At 40.2% G+C, this 14,821-nt stretch overlaps 1 protein-coding gene across 1 annotated transcript in view; it reads left to right on the plus strand.

The window, feature by feature from the left end:
* The window catches only part of prkd1 (protein kinase D1), a 35,314-nt gene extending 20,911 nt beyond the window's left edge, over positions 1-14,403 (plus strand). Inside the window, exons 12-21 of the mRNA XM_069152830.1 lie at positions 84-195; positions 1,496-1,548; positions 4,074-4,146; positions 4,753-4,859; positions 5,392-5,553; positions 6,037-6,135; positions 7,268-7,428; positions 8,434-8,540; positions 11,176-11,261; positions 11,938-14,403. Coding sequence (XP_069008931.1) covers positions 84-195; positions 1,496-1,548; positions 4,074-4,146; positions 4,753-4,859; positions 5,392-5,553; positions 6,037-6,135; positions 7,268-7,428; positions 8,434-8,540; positions 11,176-11,261; positions 11,938-12,171 — 1,194 coding nt within the window. The 3' untranslated portion in view covers positions 12,172-14,403. The remainder of the gene's footprint in view (positions 1-83; positions 196-1,495; positions 1,549-4,073; positions 4,147-4,752; positions 4,860-5,391; positions 5,554-6,036; positions 6,136-7,267; positions 7,429-8,433; positions 8,541-11,175; positions 11,262-11,937) is intronic.
* Positions 14,404-14,821: the final 418 nt, after the last annotated feature.

Genomic DNA, 14,821 nt, shown 5'->3' on the forward strand with positions numbered 1-14,821 from the left:
TGAAAAAAATACAGTTTAACATGACCTCCATGTCTCTTCAGGTCAACTGTGCTGTACTCACTGTTTTTGCGGACCGGTTTCAGGTCAGCGGTGTGGGGCAGGATGTAGCTCGGATGTGGGAGATGGCCATCCAGCATGCTCTGATGCCGGCTGTCTCTACAGGAATTTGTCACAGCTCCCACCGCAGTGGGCACAGTAAGACACCGAACCACATTACAGCTGGAAACAGCACATATGTTAATATCATCGGCAATATTTGCCTTTTAATATGGTTCTTCATCTATAAATTAAATTAAGTTTCATTAAGATCTTATCATGGCAGGTCATTTCTCAGTAAAGAAAACAGAATTATGAATATTTGTTTCCCTTCCTGCCAATAGATGCCTTGAAATCCTACACACTGAACTTTTAAATGCAACTTTTCTTGTTTTGAAAGATTGTAACATTTTTTACATTTCTTGGATGTCTTAAATTGTTTTAAAATCTGAAAAAAAAAACGTCTTAATAAAACGTTTTAATCAAAGTCGCAGTTAGAAAAAAATATTCATTATGGAGTCCAACAAAGCTCAATTCGGGATCCACTACTTTTCAGTGTTTTTATGATAGTGTGATGGGTCATCGTTGGTGAAAGCAACATGTAACTACTATGCTGACGACACCCAGTTTTATATGCGTAGCTGTATTGAAAATGTTCTATGGTTGTTTATTTTTATAAATTTTTCACTTTTGAACAGGATCAAATTCGGACCATGAGTTGGCTTTGTGACCTACAAGTTAGATATATGAATCTTTGGAAGATTATCACTGAACTCAGTCTTTAAAAACTCATATTTGGCAGCTAACCATTGTTCAAACCCACAAAACTTCATTTTAAATTCAAGTTAGAATCCCAACTTTAATATGAAGCCTTTAATATGAAGTTTTCACTTTCCCTCCAGCCATCAGTGTGGCAGTGACTCTATTGGGATTGAAAGTACAGAAATGTAAATGTCTGTTTCCTTTGTGAAAGGACTCCTCACACATTTCCAGCTGAGGAATCACTGTTCATGTTGAATTCTCCTGTAGACTCTCAGAGCCCCTCAGGGCCGATAGCGCCCACACAAAACCTACCAGAGATATTTCAGGCCCTCTCTGACGTCAAACCGATCATGACTAATGCTTGGCTGCGGCCGTATTGCCTTTTCTGAATAGAATAATGTCTCTCAGCTCACAGAGGGCTGCAGGCTTTGAATTTATAACAAATCCATCAGTAGACACACAAAATGTTGCTTAAAGTGAAGACACAAGTTAATTCTTCCATTAATTTGCACTATTTCCTTGATTTTTGATCCACTGAGAGATTTTTCTCTAATCCGACGCTGATGAAAGATACTTTTTTATTATCAATGACATTAATTGGCCCAGCTGTGGACTGTATCTTTTCTTTAATCATGCTTCACTGTGGCATTTTTTTCCTCCAGTTTTTAGTCATATCATGTTTGTGTCTCATCAACAGAGGAAATTTCTATCAGTATTTCTGTCTCCAACTGCCAAATCCAGGAGAATGTGGTGAGAAAATGCAAACACACACTCTCTCTCTCTCTCACACACACACACACACACACACACACACACGTTATCATTGTCTTGGAGAAAATATGCAGTGTGGCATTATTTTGTTTAATTAATGTAGTTTTTAACTGAGTTCTGTTATGAGGACACAGTGACATCTCAACCCAACAAAGCAGAAACACAAGTGGTCAACTAACCCATCAAACGTCCTTAAATGTTGGTCTTTCCACTACTTTTGTCCAACTATTTTCGTCCAACTATTGGCTGTATAAATTGTACACATTTTGAAAGTGGGCTTTTTACAATTTATACAGTAAATTTCTTAAAATGGATTGATTTGCATGCCCTTTTCGGTTTTCATCCCGCCTCATCACAGGAGTTGGATCAATCAACATGATCAAGTTCGCTCCATGAGTTGGCTTTGCAACCTGCATGTTAGATGTATGCATATTTGGAAGATTATGACTTCAACTTCGGCCTTTACAAACTAATTTTTGGCAGCTAAATTTTGTTCAAACCCCCAAAACTTAATTTTAAATTTCAGTGAAAATCACAACTTTAATATCAAGTCTTCACTTTCCCTCCAGCCATCAGCTTGACAGTGACTATTGGGATAGAAAGTAGGAAAATGTAAATCATGCAAATGTTTTGATTTCAAAGTGCACGGAAAAGGAAACCTTCAGCTCATGTCGGGAGGCTAACATTTTTCTTGAATTCCTGACATTTCTAATCAACAAATCAGAAAGCACAAAGTATTACAGTAAATCAATGAAGAACAGTTAACAAAATGAACAAATCAGGCCAAATACAGCAAATACACTTTAAGTAAAATAAATTAAACCCATTACGCGTCTTTTACCTTATTTAGAAGCTGTTTTCTGATGACTAATAATAGTGCATTTCACTCTTAACACGAAGGCTAAATTAACTTTATTCATAGCTCCTTAATTGAGACTCTCTCTCTCTGCTGCCACTGTTTGTGTTTCTGCTGCGTCACTCGGGCCGTAGAGTCACCTGTGCAGGTAGTCGGCTGCATTTAGAATCCTGAATCAGATGTTTTCATGCTTTCATTCACAGCGTTTCAGCTGATCCAGGTCTCTGAAATCAGGAAGTGATGTTTGCATGCGCACACTTTAAAAAAAAAACAGGACACTTAAAAAAACCAACAACTCATCTTTGACTTGTACCAGACAACAACATCCTGTTTCCACTCCCATCCTCTCCATCCAGCTCTCGGTGAATTTGCATTTGAAGACCTCGGGGTCGTGTCAGAGTTGCCACCCCTCCTTCCCCCCAACATGTTTGAAACGCTCTGTGCATTTACATCATAAAGATTTGCGTGATCCTCGAATGTCTGCAAACTCTATTCATGCATGCAAATCCCAAACGCGGAGAACATCGAGTCCTATTTCCATGCAGACGCACACCTCGCCGTCTCCAAGGTGAGCACGTCTTCGAGCACCTCAAAATGGAGATTACTGTGATTACTCACTCAGCCGAGCGGTTGCCACGGCGACGATGGTAATTAGGCAGCGAGCTCCGGGGGGTGGGAGGAGGAGGTTTATAATATTGTATTTCTTGTCCTCTTTGCTCGAGGTGTGATATTAGGCTGTCAGCTAACAGGGGAGAAGAGGGGAGACGTGATCGCAGACAAACGAGGGAGAAAATATTTTGCGGTTTTGGTGTCAAAGCTGTGGCAGTTCGCTGACGCCGTGCGGTTAAAGTGACGGACGGCGCGCGGTCGGGGAAAAAAAATTAAAAATCCTGAAAGCTCTTCCGCCAGGTGATGAATCAATGCAATACACGTTTTCTTTTTTTTGTTGAAGCTACTTTCTGTCAACCTGCCTTGCCTTCCTCCGCTGCACTTCTCCACCAGAGAGACTTGTGACCTGAAACTTTCACCACCGAAACTTTAAGTGCATTTCCAGTCTTTTCTCAAAACTGAGATTTGCAAATATGATGAGTTCGGTGTCTCAAAAAAGCGCTGAGCGTATGAAATTATGTCACAGGTTTGCAAATTGTTTCCAGACCACACTTCCTTACCGGAATCTCATATTGTTTCATTTTTTTTAATTTACCGCCTCTTTTTCGACATGTTCATACACCAGTTCTTAAAAGTGCGGCCGTTCTTTCATGTATGCACTTTTCTCACTTCTTTGTTAAAGAAATAGTTCAATAAAAGACATCTGTTGTTTTTTTTTTCCTGAGCGTGACATGAGATTGATATCAATCTCATTTCAAGTATTTCTCTTCATTTTTTTTGTATTTTTGTGTCGTTTATTCGTCACGCCCCTCCATATGTTAAGTTCTCTATCGTCTCGAGACTATCGCTTCACTCAGAGAATCAAGGTGTAACCAAACGATCCTCACACTTCATCCACCGGCCTCTGAAAGGCTTTCATGCCCTTCTTAACTGATTTTTGTCATTTCTTTCTTTTTTTTTTTTTCATTTCACCCTTCACTTGAACCGCATCCAATGATTGTTGAACTTCTACCTCAGACTGTCCTGTCGTGTTTTCCAGGACATCAACTCGGTGTATCAGATCTTCCCCGACGAGGTTCTCGGATCAGGACAGTTTGGCATCGTGTATGGAGGTAAAACACTCCTGCAGTCAGACACAAATCCTCATTATGCACCGTGTAAAGCCTTTTCTATGTCCAACACAAAATGTTTCTGGAGTTTCTAAGACATGACAAAGTATCTTTAGACTTCTATCATTCTATTCTGCTGTGCAACATGATCGCCTTAAAGGAGACACATCCACTAACTTAAGCTAGCAGCTTGAGTGAAATTGCCAAAATGTGTTTTGTTTTAATTTCTAGAAGCAAGAAATGTCTGAAACTTTTAACTCGGGAAGAACTTTATCCGTCTAGTTTTTAATAGCCTCAAAGACGATCGTAAAATGTATCTTCACGTGTTCCAGGTTTGACACCCGACAATATTCTATGATTAATGGATGACACAAGGGACAAGGGCTATTTATGCCATTTTTAAACAGTGTCTATAAACGATCACTGATGTTTACATTTAAAAATCAGTCTTAATCTTTCATATGAAATAATAAACGTGTCTGATCTACATGGCTGAGATTTTATTGTTAAAATCGGGAAGCTAAGCTCTAATCAAGTGCAGTTAACATTTTAGCAGCTGAGTGTGTTTATGATGCACATTTGTGTGTGTTTGTGTGTCACTGCATGCAGGTAAACACAGGAAGTCCGGCCGAGACGTCGCCATCAAGATCATCGATAAACTCCGCTTTCCCACCAAACAGGAGAGTCAGCTGCGCAACGAGGTGGCGATCCTGCAGGTAAACTTACACACGCACACACTGCTCGGGAGCCTTTTGGCAGGAATTGGAACTTCCTGTTGTGCACGACTCCATTACGGTGGCAACACTGTAGGGGTGCGACACCCGAACACACACCTGCACGTAAAACAGATTTCGTCACCTCTGATTTTTTTAATTTTATTTTAATGTCTGTAAGATGCAAACCTTTTTAAGTGAGGAGGTTTTTAAAGATAATAGTTGATAATAGTTTTCATTTAGCATTTCAACATCATAAAAAAGTGCACATTCTTTAATTTTAGTTCATTTCTTCAATGTGTTCATTGCACTTTTAAGCCAGTACTCTTTGTAACGTCATTTCTACAAGTTTGATAAATACAGGCCCTGGTTTTAAATTAAAGATGTTTTTTTTTTCTTTTTGTGAATTATATACCAGATATATCACCCGAAAATAATCCAAATGAAATTATCTAAGAAACTAAAGGCACTGCTCGTATCTACAATAAAACAAGTTTTTCCTCTGACTGTTTTTACCCCCCTCTTGTCCTTCCAGAGCCTGCACCACCCGGGCGTGGTGAACCTGGACTGCATGTTTGAGACACCTGAGCGAGTGTTTGTGGTGATGGAGAAGCTCCACGGAGACATGCTGGAGATGATCCTGTCCAGTGAGAAAGGCCGACTGCCTGAGAGGGTCACCAAGTTCCTCGTCACACAGGTGACACTTCGCCTGCATTGATTTGCCTTCCACACAACACAAACATAACTAATAATCAAGGGCCTTGTGCATTCACATTTTTTGAGGGGACACGGTCTCATGATCTTATGGACAAAAACAAGAACTTAGCTGCTAATAACAGCAAAAGACGATTAGATCCTGATGATAATACCCTATCAGGGTTAAAGTCACTTTAAATCTGAATTAATTAATTCTGAAGCTTAATTTTCTGGTGTATGAAAGTCATATTGTTTGGATGGCATAAACTAAGAATGGTCCAAAACTTAAGCATCCAAGAAACATAGATATTGAACAGATTTCCATGAACCCCATATTGTAGTCTTTTGGTGGCATCCTCAGTACATCATAGATTTGTCTTTGTGATTCATGTAATCAGCATTGATGCTTAGATGAGAGCGCTCTCGTTTAGGTCCAATAGTGGATTATTTGCTCTGTATTTGTCTTTTTCCACTTCACCATCAGATCCTCGTGGCTCTGCGCCATCTGCACTTCAAGAACATCGTCCACTGTGATCTGAAACCTGAAAATGTCCTGCTGGCTTCTGCAGATTCTTTTCCACAGGTACAGTGTGTATATTTCTGCATATATGCGTGTGCTGTATATATATATATATATATATTGGTTGTATTCGGTATATGACAGCATTAAAAGTCATTTTCACACATGTATGAGACAGTTGAAGTCTGTAGCACTTTTTTTTTTATTTTTTTTTTTTTTATCAACAATGACTTAAACGCTTCTAACCAGTAACACATTGCAGCTTATGAAGGTAATGCAGGAATATTTTCTAACTCCAAATATTGTTTTTTTTGACTAAGTTCTCTGTTTTGATGAACAAATAGCCAGTTTCTCTTTGCCATTTATTAGGGCTGCATTTATTGTTGGATGTAATGGGTGCATTTCCATCCCCTTGCTTTTTTATGCATATTTAAAATCCAACATAAAATGTAAATCCTGAGCATGTAAAAAACAAACTTTAAACATTATGCTCATGGGTCTGGATCTCCAAAATACAGCAGGAGTGATGCTGGGCAGTGATGCAAACAGGAAGACCACGCACACGGTTATAAAAACATATATTTGTCGAGGGGTGAAGAGGTGAAACAAGAAAATACAGACGAGCAAACAAAGATTGACACAGTCCATTAACTGTCAGCGTAACTATTAGCAGCTTCCTGCAGTTTTCAGCTTCCACAAATAGCTGTTAGTGTCAGACAGACTAACTGTTAACTAATGATGCAGCAGGCCGGCTGTTTGGGCTCCGGATTCCTCACACACTTCACTTACTGCGTGTCTTCTGCACAGCCTGCCACTCTGACATATCAGGAAACAAACAAAATGCAAATGTCGTCAAGAGGCAGTTCAGAATTGATGCATCCATATTAGCGAGTCACACAGAAATGAAATGTCAGCTCATAAAACCATTTTAAGGAGCAATGACATTTTTGTTTCGTTTTATTTTTTTGTAAAATCTTCTTGGTGTGTTTTTTCCTCCATAGTCAGATGAGATAATGAATATCGGTGTCATCTCTGCGTGTCCTGCACAGTGACACGTACAGGATAGGTTTGGCTTAGCTTAGCTTAGCGTAGGGTGAAAACTGGGGACAAAAATAAAGCAAGGAAAAAAAGTCAAATTTAAATGCTGGGATAAAAAGTGATCGAAAAAAAACCCGATATCGCCTTTCTTCTGCAGGTGAAGCTGTGTGACTTCGGATTCGCTCGAATCATCGGCGAGAAGTCGTTCAGGCGGTCAGTGGTGGGCACGCCGGCGTATCTCGCTCCCGAGGTCCTGAGGAACAAAGGCTACAACCGCTCTCTGGACATGTGGTCGGTTGGAGTCATCATTTACGTCAGGTAGGAGCAGACGGGATGGATACATTTTGTCCAAATACATTTGTTTTCAACCTTTTTTGGGTTGGAGGCTTTTTTCATTTTTGTTTTGCCTTCTCTCCTTCCTTTCTTTTTTAAATTTCCTTGTGAACAATAGAAAATCCATCATAACAACAAACCCCTGTGTAAAACACTGTAAAATGTAAATAAATAAAAACAGTATTTTAATGATTTGCAAATCACATAAACCCATATTTAATTGAAAATAGACCAAAGACAACATATCAAACGTTGAAACTGAGAAATGTTATTGTTTTTTTGGAAATATATATGCTCATTTCGAATTTGATGTCAGTAACACGTCTCTGGGAAACATTTGGGAACTGAAGAGACTAGTTGCTAGAGTTTTGAAAGTGAAATGTTGTCCCTAGATGGTCCCTCTCCGCTTTAGCCTGAAGGCTGCAGCGTCCGTGGTTTCCAAAAAGAATTTCAAATTTTGATTCATCAGACCCCAGGTCAGTTTTCCACTTCGCCTCAGTCTATCTTAAATGAGCTCGGGCCCCAGGAAGAAGCCGACGCTTCTTGATCATGTTTATATATGGTTTCTTCTTTGCGTATTAGAGCTTTAACCAGCATTTGTGGATGCAGCGACGAACTGTGTTCAGACAATGGTTTTTGAAAGTGTTTCAGAGCCCATACAGTGATTTCCACGACAGAATCGTCTGTTTTTAAAGCAGTGCTGCCCAAAGGCCCGAAGAGCACAACCATTCAATATTGTTTTTCTTACTTATTTGACATTTTGTCTTTGGTCTATTTTCAATTAAATATGGGTTTATATGATTTGTAAATCATCACATTGTTTTTATTTACATTTTACACAGCCTCCAAACGTTTTTTGAAACAGGATTGTGTAGTATGCATTTGAACTGATGAAATATATATTATTCCATGTTTAACCAATTATACCAAATTATAGGTTACAAGTACAGTGAATATTTCAACAAGTAATAGACTTGTCTGTCTTTGTAGTCTTAGTGGGACGTTTCCTTTCAATGAAGACGAAGATATCAACGATCAGATCCAGAATGCTGCCTTCATGTACCCTCCTCACCCGTGGAAGAAAGTCTCCCAGGAAGGTATGCATCACTGCTGAATCTCTCAAAACAGAGACCCACAGTACACCTGAAAATCTACCTCAAAATGTTCTGTTCTGTTGTTAAAATAAGTGGCTTAGTCATTCAGGAAATCAAGACTCATGAATACAGCAATACACATCCTCAATTTGACTCTAACTGGGCACATATTAATGCACTCATAGAGTTTGCTGATGATTCAGCCAGGAGAGTTTCACGTCTGAAGGACCCTGTCTGCAGCGATTGTATAATCAAAGAGGAATGGCAAGTTTCACCTTTTTCCGTCTGGCTGGGCGGTTCTTTTTGGTCCTTCAACATACTTTTGATTATTTTTTCCTGTTGCGGTATAATAACTCTCGAAGTCAATTTGAGACGTTCTCCGCTGCCGCATGACTCATATTGTTGCCGTCATTGTCTCTAAATGCGTCCGCCGTGTGTGTTGGCTGGAATTGTCCCTGTTGACTACGAGACGAGATCAGCCTGACTCACTCGTTCCTTGGCCGGATCTCGGAGCGCTCTCGGCCCCTCCCTCCACCTCCTCATCCCACCGGAGCGACTTTAGCTGCACTTCTGAAGTGAATTCAAGTCATTTTCTTTCAGTCACAGGAGGATTAAATGTCAGGCAATGAAACTCTGAGTGCGTCAACAAGTCTGCGTTTTTCCAAAGATCAGTTTAAAAGGAGACTCTCCTGCCCACAAAGCAAACACGATTCAAGTTTTTAAATCATAATAAAAAAGATAATGAAGCAATAATAATAAATTCAGAAATTTAGCAAATCCACCTTTTTATAATCATACAGACAGAATCGTATGCAGCTTCCATCACTATTACAACAGTTTGAGTAAATACAGTCAACCTTTGTTTGTATTCATGTGCACTTCAGATTTTATCAAAGGAAAACCTGATTAAATGAGTAATTAACATGAGCCATTAACATTCAATCAGGCTGCTTAAGGCTTCTTCTACTCTCAACTAAAACTGGAAAGACGATATAGGACCAAATGATTCTGTATGATTTGGCAGATTGCACTTGAAACCAGTATAGGTGGAGGAAGTTGGGAGTTTTTGTGGTTTGTGTTTTTGAGCTGAAGTCACAATATCACATCCAGGCTAGCCTCTGTTCCACTGTCAGCCTCTCTATTTTTTCTCCCAACTAAATGAGCTTATAGTTCACTGTTTCTCCATCCCTCCAAAAGTGAGATGCTTTCATTGCATCCACTGTTTGTGGTTCTGCTGCATCACTTGGCTGCACCTGTGCAGGTAGCAGACAGCATTCAGAAACCTGGGTAAGCTGAATGCAGCAGCATCCCGATTTCTTTCACAGCACTCTACTTAGCATATTCAGATTTTTCAAAACGAGGATAAGGTGTTTTCCCGGTTTCTAAAATTGACTCCGCAAACAGGAAAACCCGATCGTAACCGTGCCCAAGTAAATTTGGTTGGATCCAGTAGCTAGCTTAGCATTGGCCTCAGTGATTGCACACAGCTTTCCAGAGTTACTGATCTTAGCCGCAGGTTCACATACAACTTCAGCACTTAATGAAACCATGTTATTCCTGAATGTCAACATACCAGTAGCTAATGAAAGCAAACTAGCTAAGACCCTTACGTGATTGGTACGTCTGTCAACTGAACTCGGAGTTGGGCCGGTAAGACGGCAAACAAAATGTGAAAGTCATGCAGCATTGCTGTGATGCAGTTACACAATATCAAATCATCACTGAAGAAATTAATCACATTACTGTAACGCTGCCCAGCATTGCAGAGTACTGGTTGGTTTCTGGGTACGTAATGAAAGAATGAAACTGTCAGGTATAGTTGGGGTCAACAGAGTCCAGCAGCCAAAGTTTGCCCCCCCCCCCCCCCCCACCCTCCAACATGGCTAATTTGGCCATGCAACAAAAAAATTACCAAATAATCACAAAAAAAACTAAAATGATAAGAAAACACCATTTACAATTATTTTCCTTGACAGGAAATCAGGAAAAATACCAGTCCACGACAAGACCTGCCCTTTGAAAAATGTTTGTCGACACTGGAAAACTTTGTTGTTGTAGATATCGTGCTCTGAGCTCCGGGATTGTGCAGACTGACATCGCCATCCTTTGGCCCCCTCAGCTAAAAAAAAAAAAAAAAAAAAAAAAAAGGAGGGTTGGATTTTTGCAGATTAAAGGGTCATGTGACGTGCCCTGTGAAAAGTGGCATGAGCGGTTTCTGGGAGAAGTGAGGGAGGTGGAGGAGGAGGAGGAAAATATGTGTGAGAGAGCGAGAGAGAAGCGGTGCGATCCCAGGCAGTTCTTGGAAAGAGGGTTGGACTTTCGGAGAGGGGGGTTGGGGGGGGTCTATCTATTCATGTGGTCGACCATTCATGTGCATAATACCAAGTGATGGAGGCCCTGGTAGACCTGAGGGGGGCCGGGGGTCCCAGAGCTGTTCAGACCGCTGACCCCTGAAGAAATGTTAACATCATGTTAGCTTTGCTCATTAGCCCTGACCGGCCCTTCACAACAGGGGTGGGCCGACCCTATATCCTCCTCCTCCTCCTCTTCCTCTTCATCGGTCCCTCCGACGGGCTCTCCACCCCTCACTTTACCTCGGTTCTTCTCTTCTTCCCTCTTTTCCTTTCCTTCCTTGTAGCAATCGACCTGATTAACAACTTGCTGCAGGTGAAGATGAGGAAGAGGTTCAGTGTGGACAAGACCCTCAGTCACCTCTGGTTACAGGTGAGACATCAGGAAGTGTAAAAAACAACAACAACATTGTTTGTGACGGGAGATCTTTCTCTTTCAACCACATGAAGTGTAAAGTTAAAGACTCATTGGCGGTGCATCGGTTCACAACATTCCAGTTCAACTGAGTTACAGGAGCCGGTCCTGGATATTTTGCAACGAATAATGGTGCAAGATTAATGAATATAAAGCAGTTCTGACTAACTTGGTGCTTTAATGTGTGTATTTCTTGTGGAAACACTCAGGAAGTTTCTACCAAACTGATTCTAATGTGGTTCTACGAGGGGTGTAAACGCCTTTGAAACACATTTTGTTTTTGATGAGAGTATTTAAAATTTAAGATTAAGAAGTCAAATTTAAAGCTAAATGAGTGATAGCAACATTTCTTAAACGGGAAAGTTGTTATTTGAACCAGGATAAACCACTTTTCTTCCTCAGTGCTCGAGTGTCATCATTATTAGGATTATGGAAATGAAATCACACTAAAACATAGTGATTTATGGGGAAAGATAGCGAGTTGTGTCCCACATTCATACCAGAAGGGAAACTGCAGTCAAACTGAGTCAGCCAGGAGGAACAATTTTTCTGTTTTTTCTGTTTTTTTGCCACGAGTGTCATCAAATTCAGATTCATTCATCAGGTGAAAAATGTATTTTCTTTTCTCCACCAGGATTACCAGATGTGGCTGGACCTGAGGAACCTGGAGTCCCGGATGAACGAGCGCTACATCACCCACGAGAGCGACGACCTGCGCTGGCATCACCACGCCCAGCTCAGCGGCCTCGACTACCCGACGCACCTCGGCAACGGCCCCCGCGGCGACGGCGTCGGGCAGGGGATGGAGCGTTACCCGGAGCGCGAGGAGGAGCTGGAGACCCTCAGTGAGAGGGTCAGTGAACTCTGAGGACGGGGGCCACGGGAGCAGTTTAGCTACGACGGCCGGAACTAAATTATAGAAAGCACAAAATGACAACAAACCAGGAGCCATTTCAAAGATCAGTTAAGTTCAAACTCTTTCTAAGGGAACATCAACACACATTTTAAAGACGGAGGATAATTTCAATTTGCTTCTGCCGAAATCCACCTTGTTTCTATGAAAAAAATACAAATTTAGGGCTCAACATCACGTAGTTACTTTATCTCTGCAAGTCGCCTGTGCCAGGCGCCGAACAAGATCTGCGACTCGTTATGACATCCTTATTTTGTCTTATTGACATTGAAATTTCTGTGATTTCAAGGCAAGGATGTCATAATTAGTTTCGTTATCACAAAATAAGAGATGTCATAATTATAAAGTACTCGTATAATCACAAAGTAAGAAGCACCTCTTGTATATATTTTATCTTTTAATTCTGAGATAATTTGGACGCTGTATAGATTTCAGAAAACCCAAAATGAATTAAGATTTGTGCACTAAATTCTTCTTTTAATATTACGTATAAATAACATAATAATTGTTACATCCCTACTTTTTAATAGTGAAACCAGGATGTAATTTGTAAATACATAGCTTTCAATTATACGATACAGATTATCCGTCATGATTTAAAAAAAAATTGTAGTGATTGCAATGCACTTCTATTCTGTTTCACCTTGATCCATAGTTATTTATAGGAAAGGCCAAAAGCGGCACATCAGAAAACTCAAGTGGCAATGACAAAATAAGATTTCATTCACATTTTGAAAACATGAAACTTTCCAGTTCGTGCCTCTCATGTAATCTTTACTTCCCTTTTAGTGAGACTTCGCACAGATCACTGTAAATCTGTGGAAATATGCCAGTTTTTTTTTTCTGAAGATGAAACCGAAGCACTTTACAAAACAAGATGGAAGATTATTATCAAAATTTATAGTCTGTGAAGAAATGTCCACGGTTATCAGATTAGTAAAGTCGGATTTTAGCCATTTCTGTGGTGTCCAAAGGGGCTTAAATTTATGTTAATTTCACTGCAACTTTATTCTAGCGTTTATCTTACGCAGACTAAATGTTTACAGTGAATACATAATTAATTAATTAATTAATTAATGCAATTGCTCTAAATCACAGTGCCAATAAAATACCAAAAACTAAAAGAGATAGATATTTTTCGTCACTATTTTTCTGCTACAATCTTTCCTAACGTCCACAGCTTTCCAGCATGAACAGAAACGTTGTTTCTGGCGTTTTAAGTTTTCGACAGGCGGTTCACCTGAATGGAGTTTGAACATTAGTTTCTCAGCAAAAACATAAAGCCCATTTACACGTCGTTTGTGTGGTGGACACCCTTTAAGGCCAGAATGTGTTGCATGTTCATCTTAAATTTGAGCATATGCTAGCAGCTAGCTCATGCTAGCTGGATAGCATTTTTTTTTTTTTTTTTTATTAAAGCCTCATATCATGATCAAGGTCTAATACCCTGACAGTCCACTGTTGCCTCACTTACGACTAAGCGCACGGCACAAACCTAATATCTGAAAACTTGTTTTGTTTGCCTTCGAATGTACCTCTGGATAACACTTGGTTTGAATGTAACCTGAAAGACCGAGAATCTTTTTGCAAACACTTTGTACACACCAACTTGCAAGTTTAGCTCTAATGGGGGGCTTGACCCTGCGGACATTTTGTTGCATCATTGTGAAAGACAATCAATGCAACGTCTGGGAGGCTGTTAAGATTTCAGCAGATTCTCGGACGACGTGTGGTAAATTCAGAAACTGTCTCGTCATCAGATTTTTATACGCTATTTTTCGAGATTTTATACAGCTAGGAGACGAGTTTATGAAACAACGGCATTAAACATATTGTACATTAGCAAGTTTGGCTGTGCTAGCATTTTTGCGCCAGTATGTTACCGGCCTGCTAGTGTGTTAGCTTGCTAGCGACATCACGAAGCTGTTTTTGAAGGATCTACAAATACATTTTTGCTTGAGATAGTTCAGTCACTTATTGCGTGGTCGGACATTGTGCAGCCAAACCTTGTTCAGACCAAAGTTTTGAATTCAAGTGCAGATCCCAAACTTTTCAAAGATACCAAATATGCCAGGCCTGATGTTTGCAGACTTTTCTATAAATAGATGCACAGGACTGGAAAGTTTTTTTGTTTGTTTGGATGCACACCCATGAAAAATGTACAGACACATCACACACCAGTAATCGGGAGGGGGGGGGGGGGGGGAGATTGGCTGTGGCAACCTTCGAACTATAGAAAAGATAACTGGTTTATTTCAGCCTGGCTAATTTCCCCATAATGAGGCTATTGATTTTTGAAAAATGTGATTCCTACATAAATCATTTTAAACGTTTGTTTTTGAGTCTGACTGAAGGTAATTGCAGTAATTTGCCACCCGGAAAGACCATTTTGATAATTGCATAAAGGATCTCTATCTAGAGGATACCTAACATCAGGGAAAAGCTCCAGGGAGTACGAGACTTTTGCTCCTTGTTTTTTTTTTTCCGAATCTGTACAACGCAAGCAGAGAGTGCAACGTTAGAATGACACAAGGAGACACAATAGACATATTAATAGAACAAATATGCCCGGTTGAAATAAACTGCTGCCGAGCGGACAGCAGTG

The sequence above is a fragment of the Embiotoca jacksoni genome, unplaced genomic scaffold (genome assembly GCF_022577435.1).
Source record: "Embiotoca jacksoni isolate LCO1_2020_lvr unplaced genomic scaffold, fEmbJac1.0.p SCAF_18, whole genome shotgun sequence".
Lineage (NCBI taxonomy): Eukaryota > Metazoa > Chordata > Actinopteri > Embiotocidae > Embiotoca > Embiotoca jacksoni.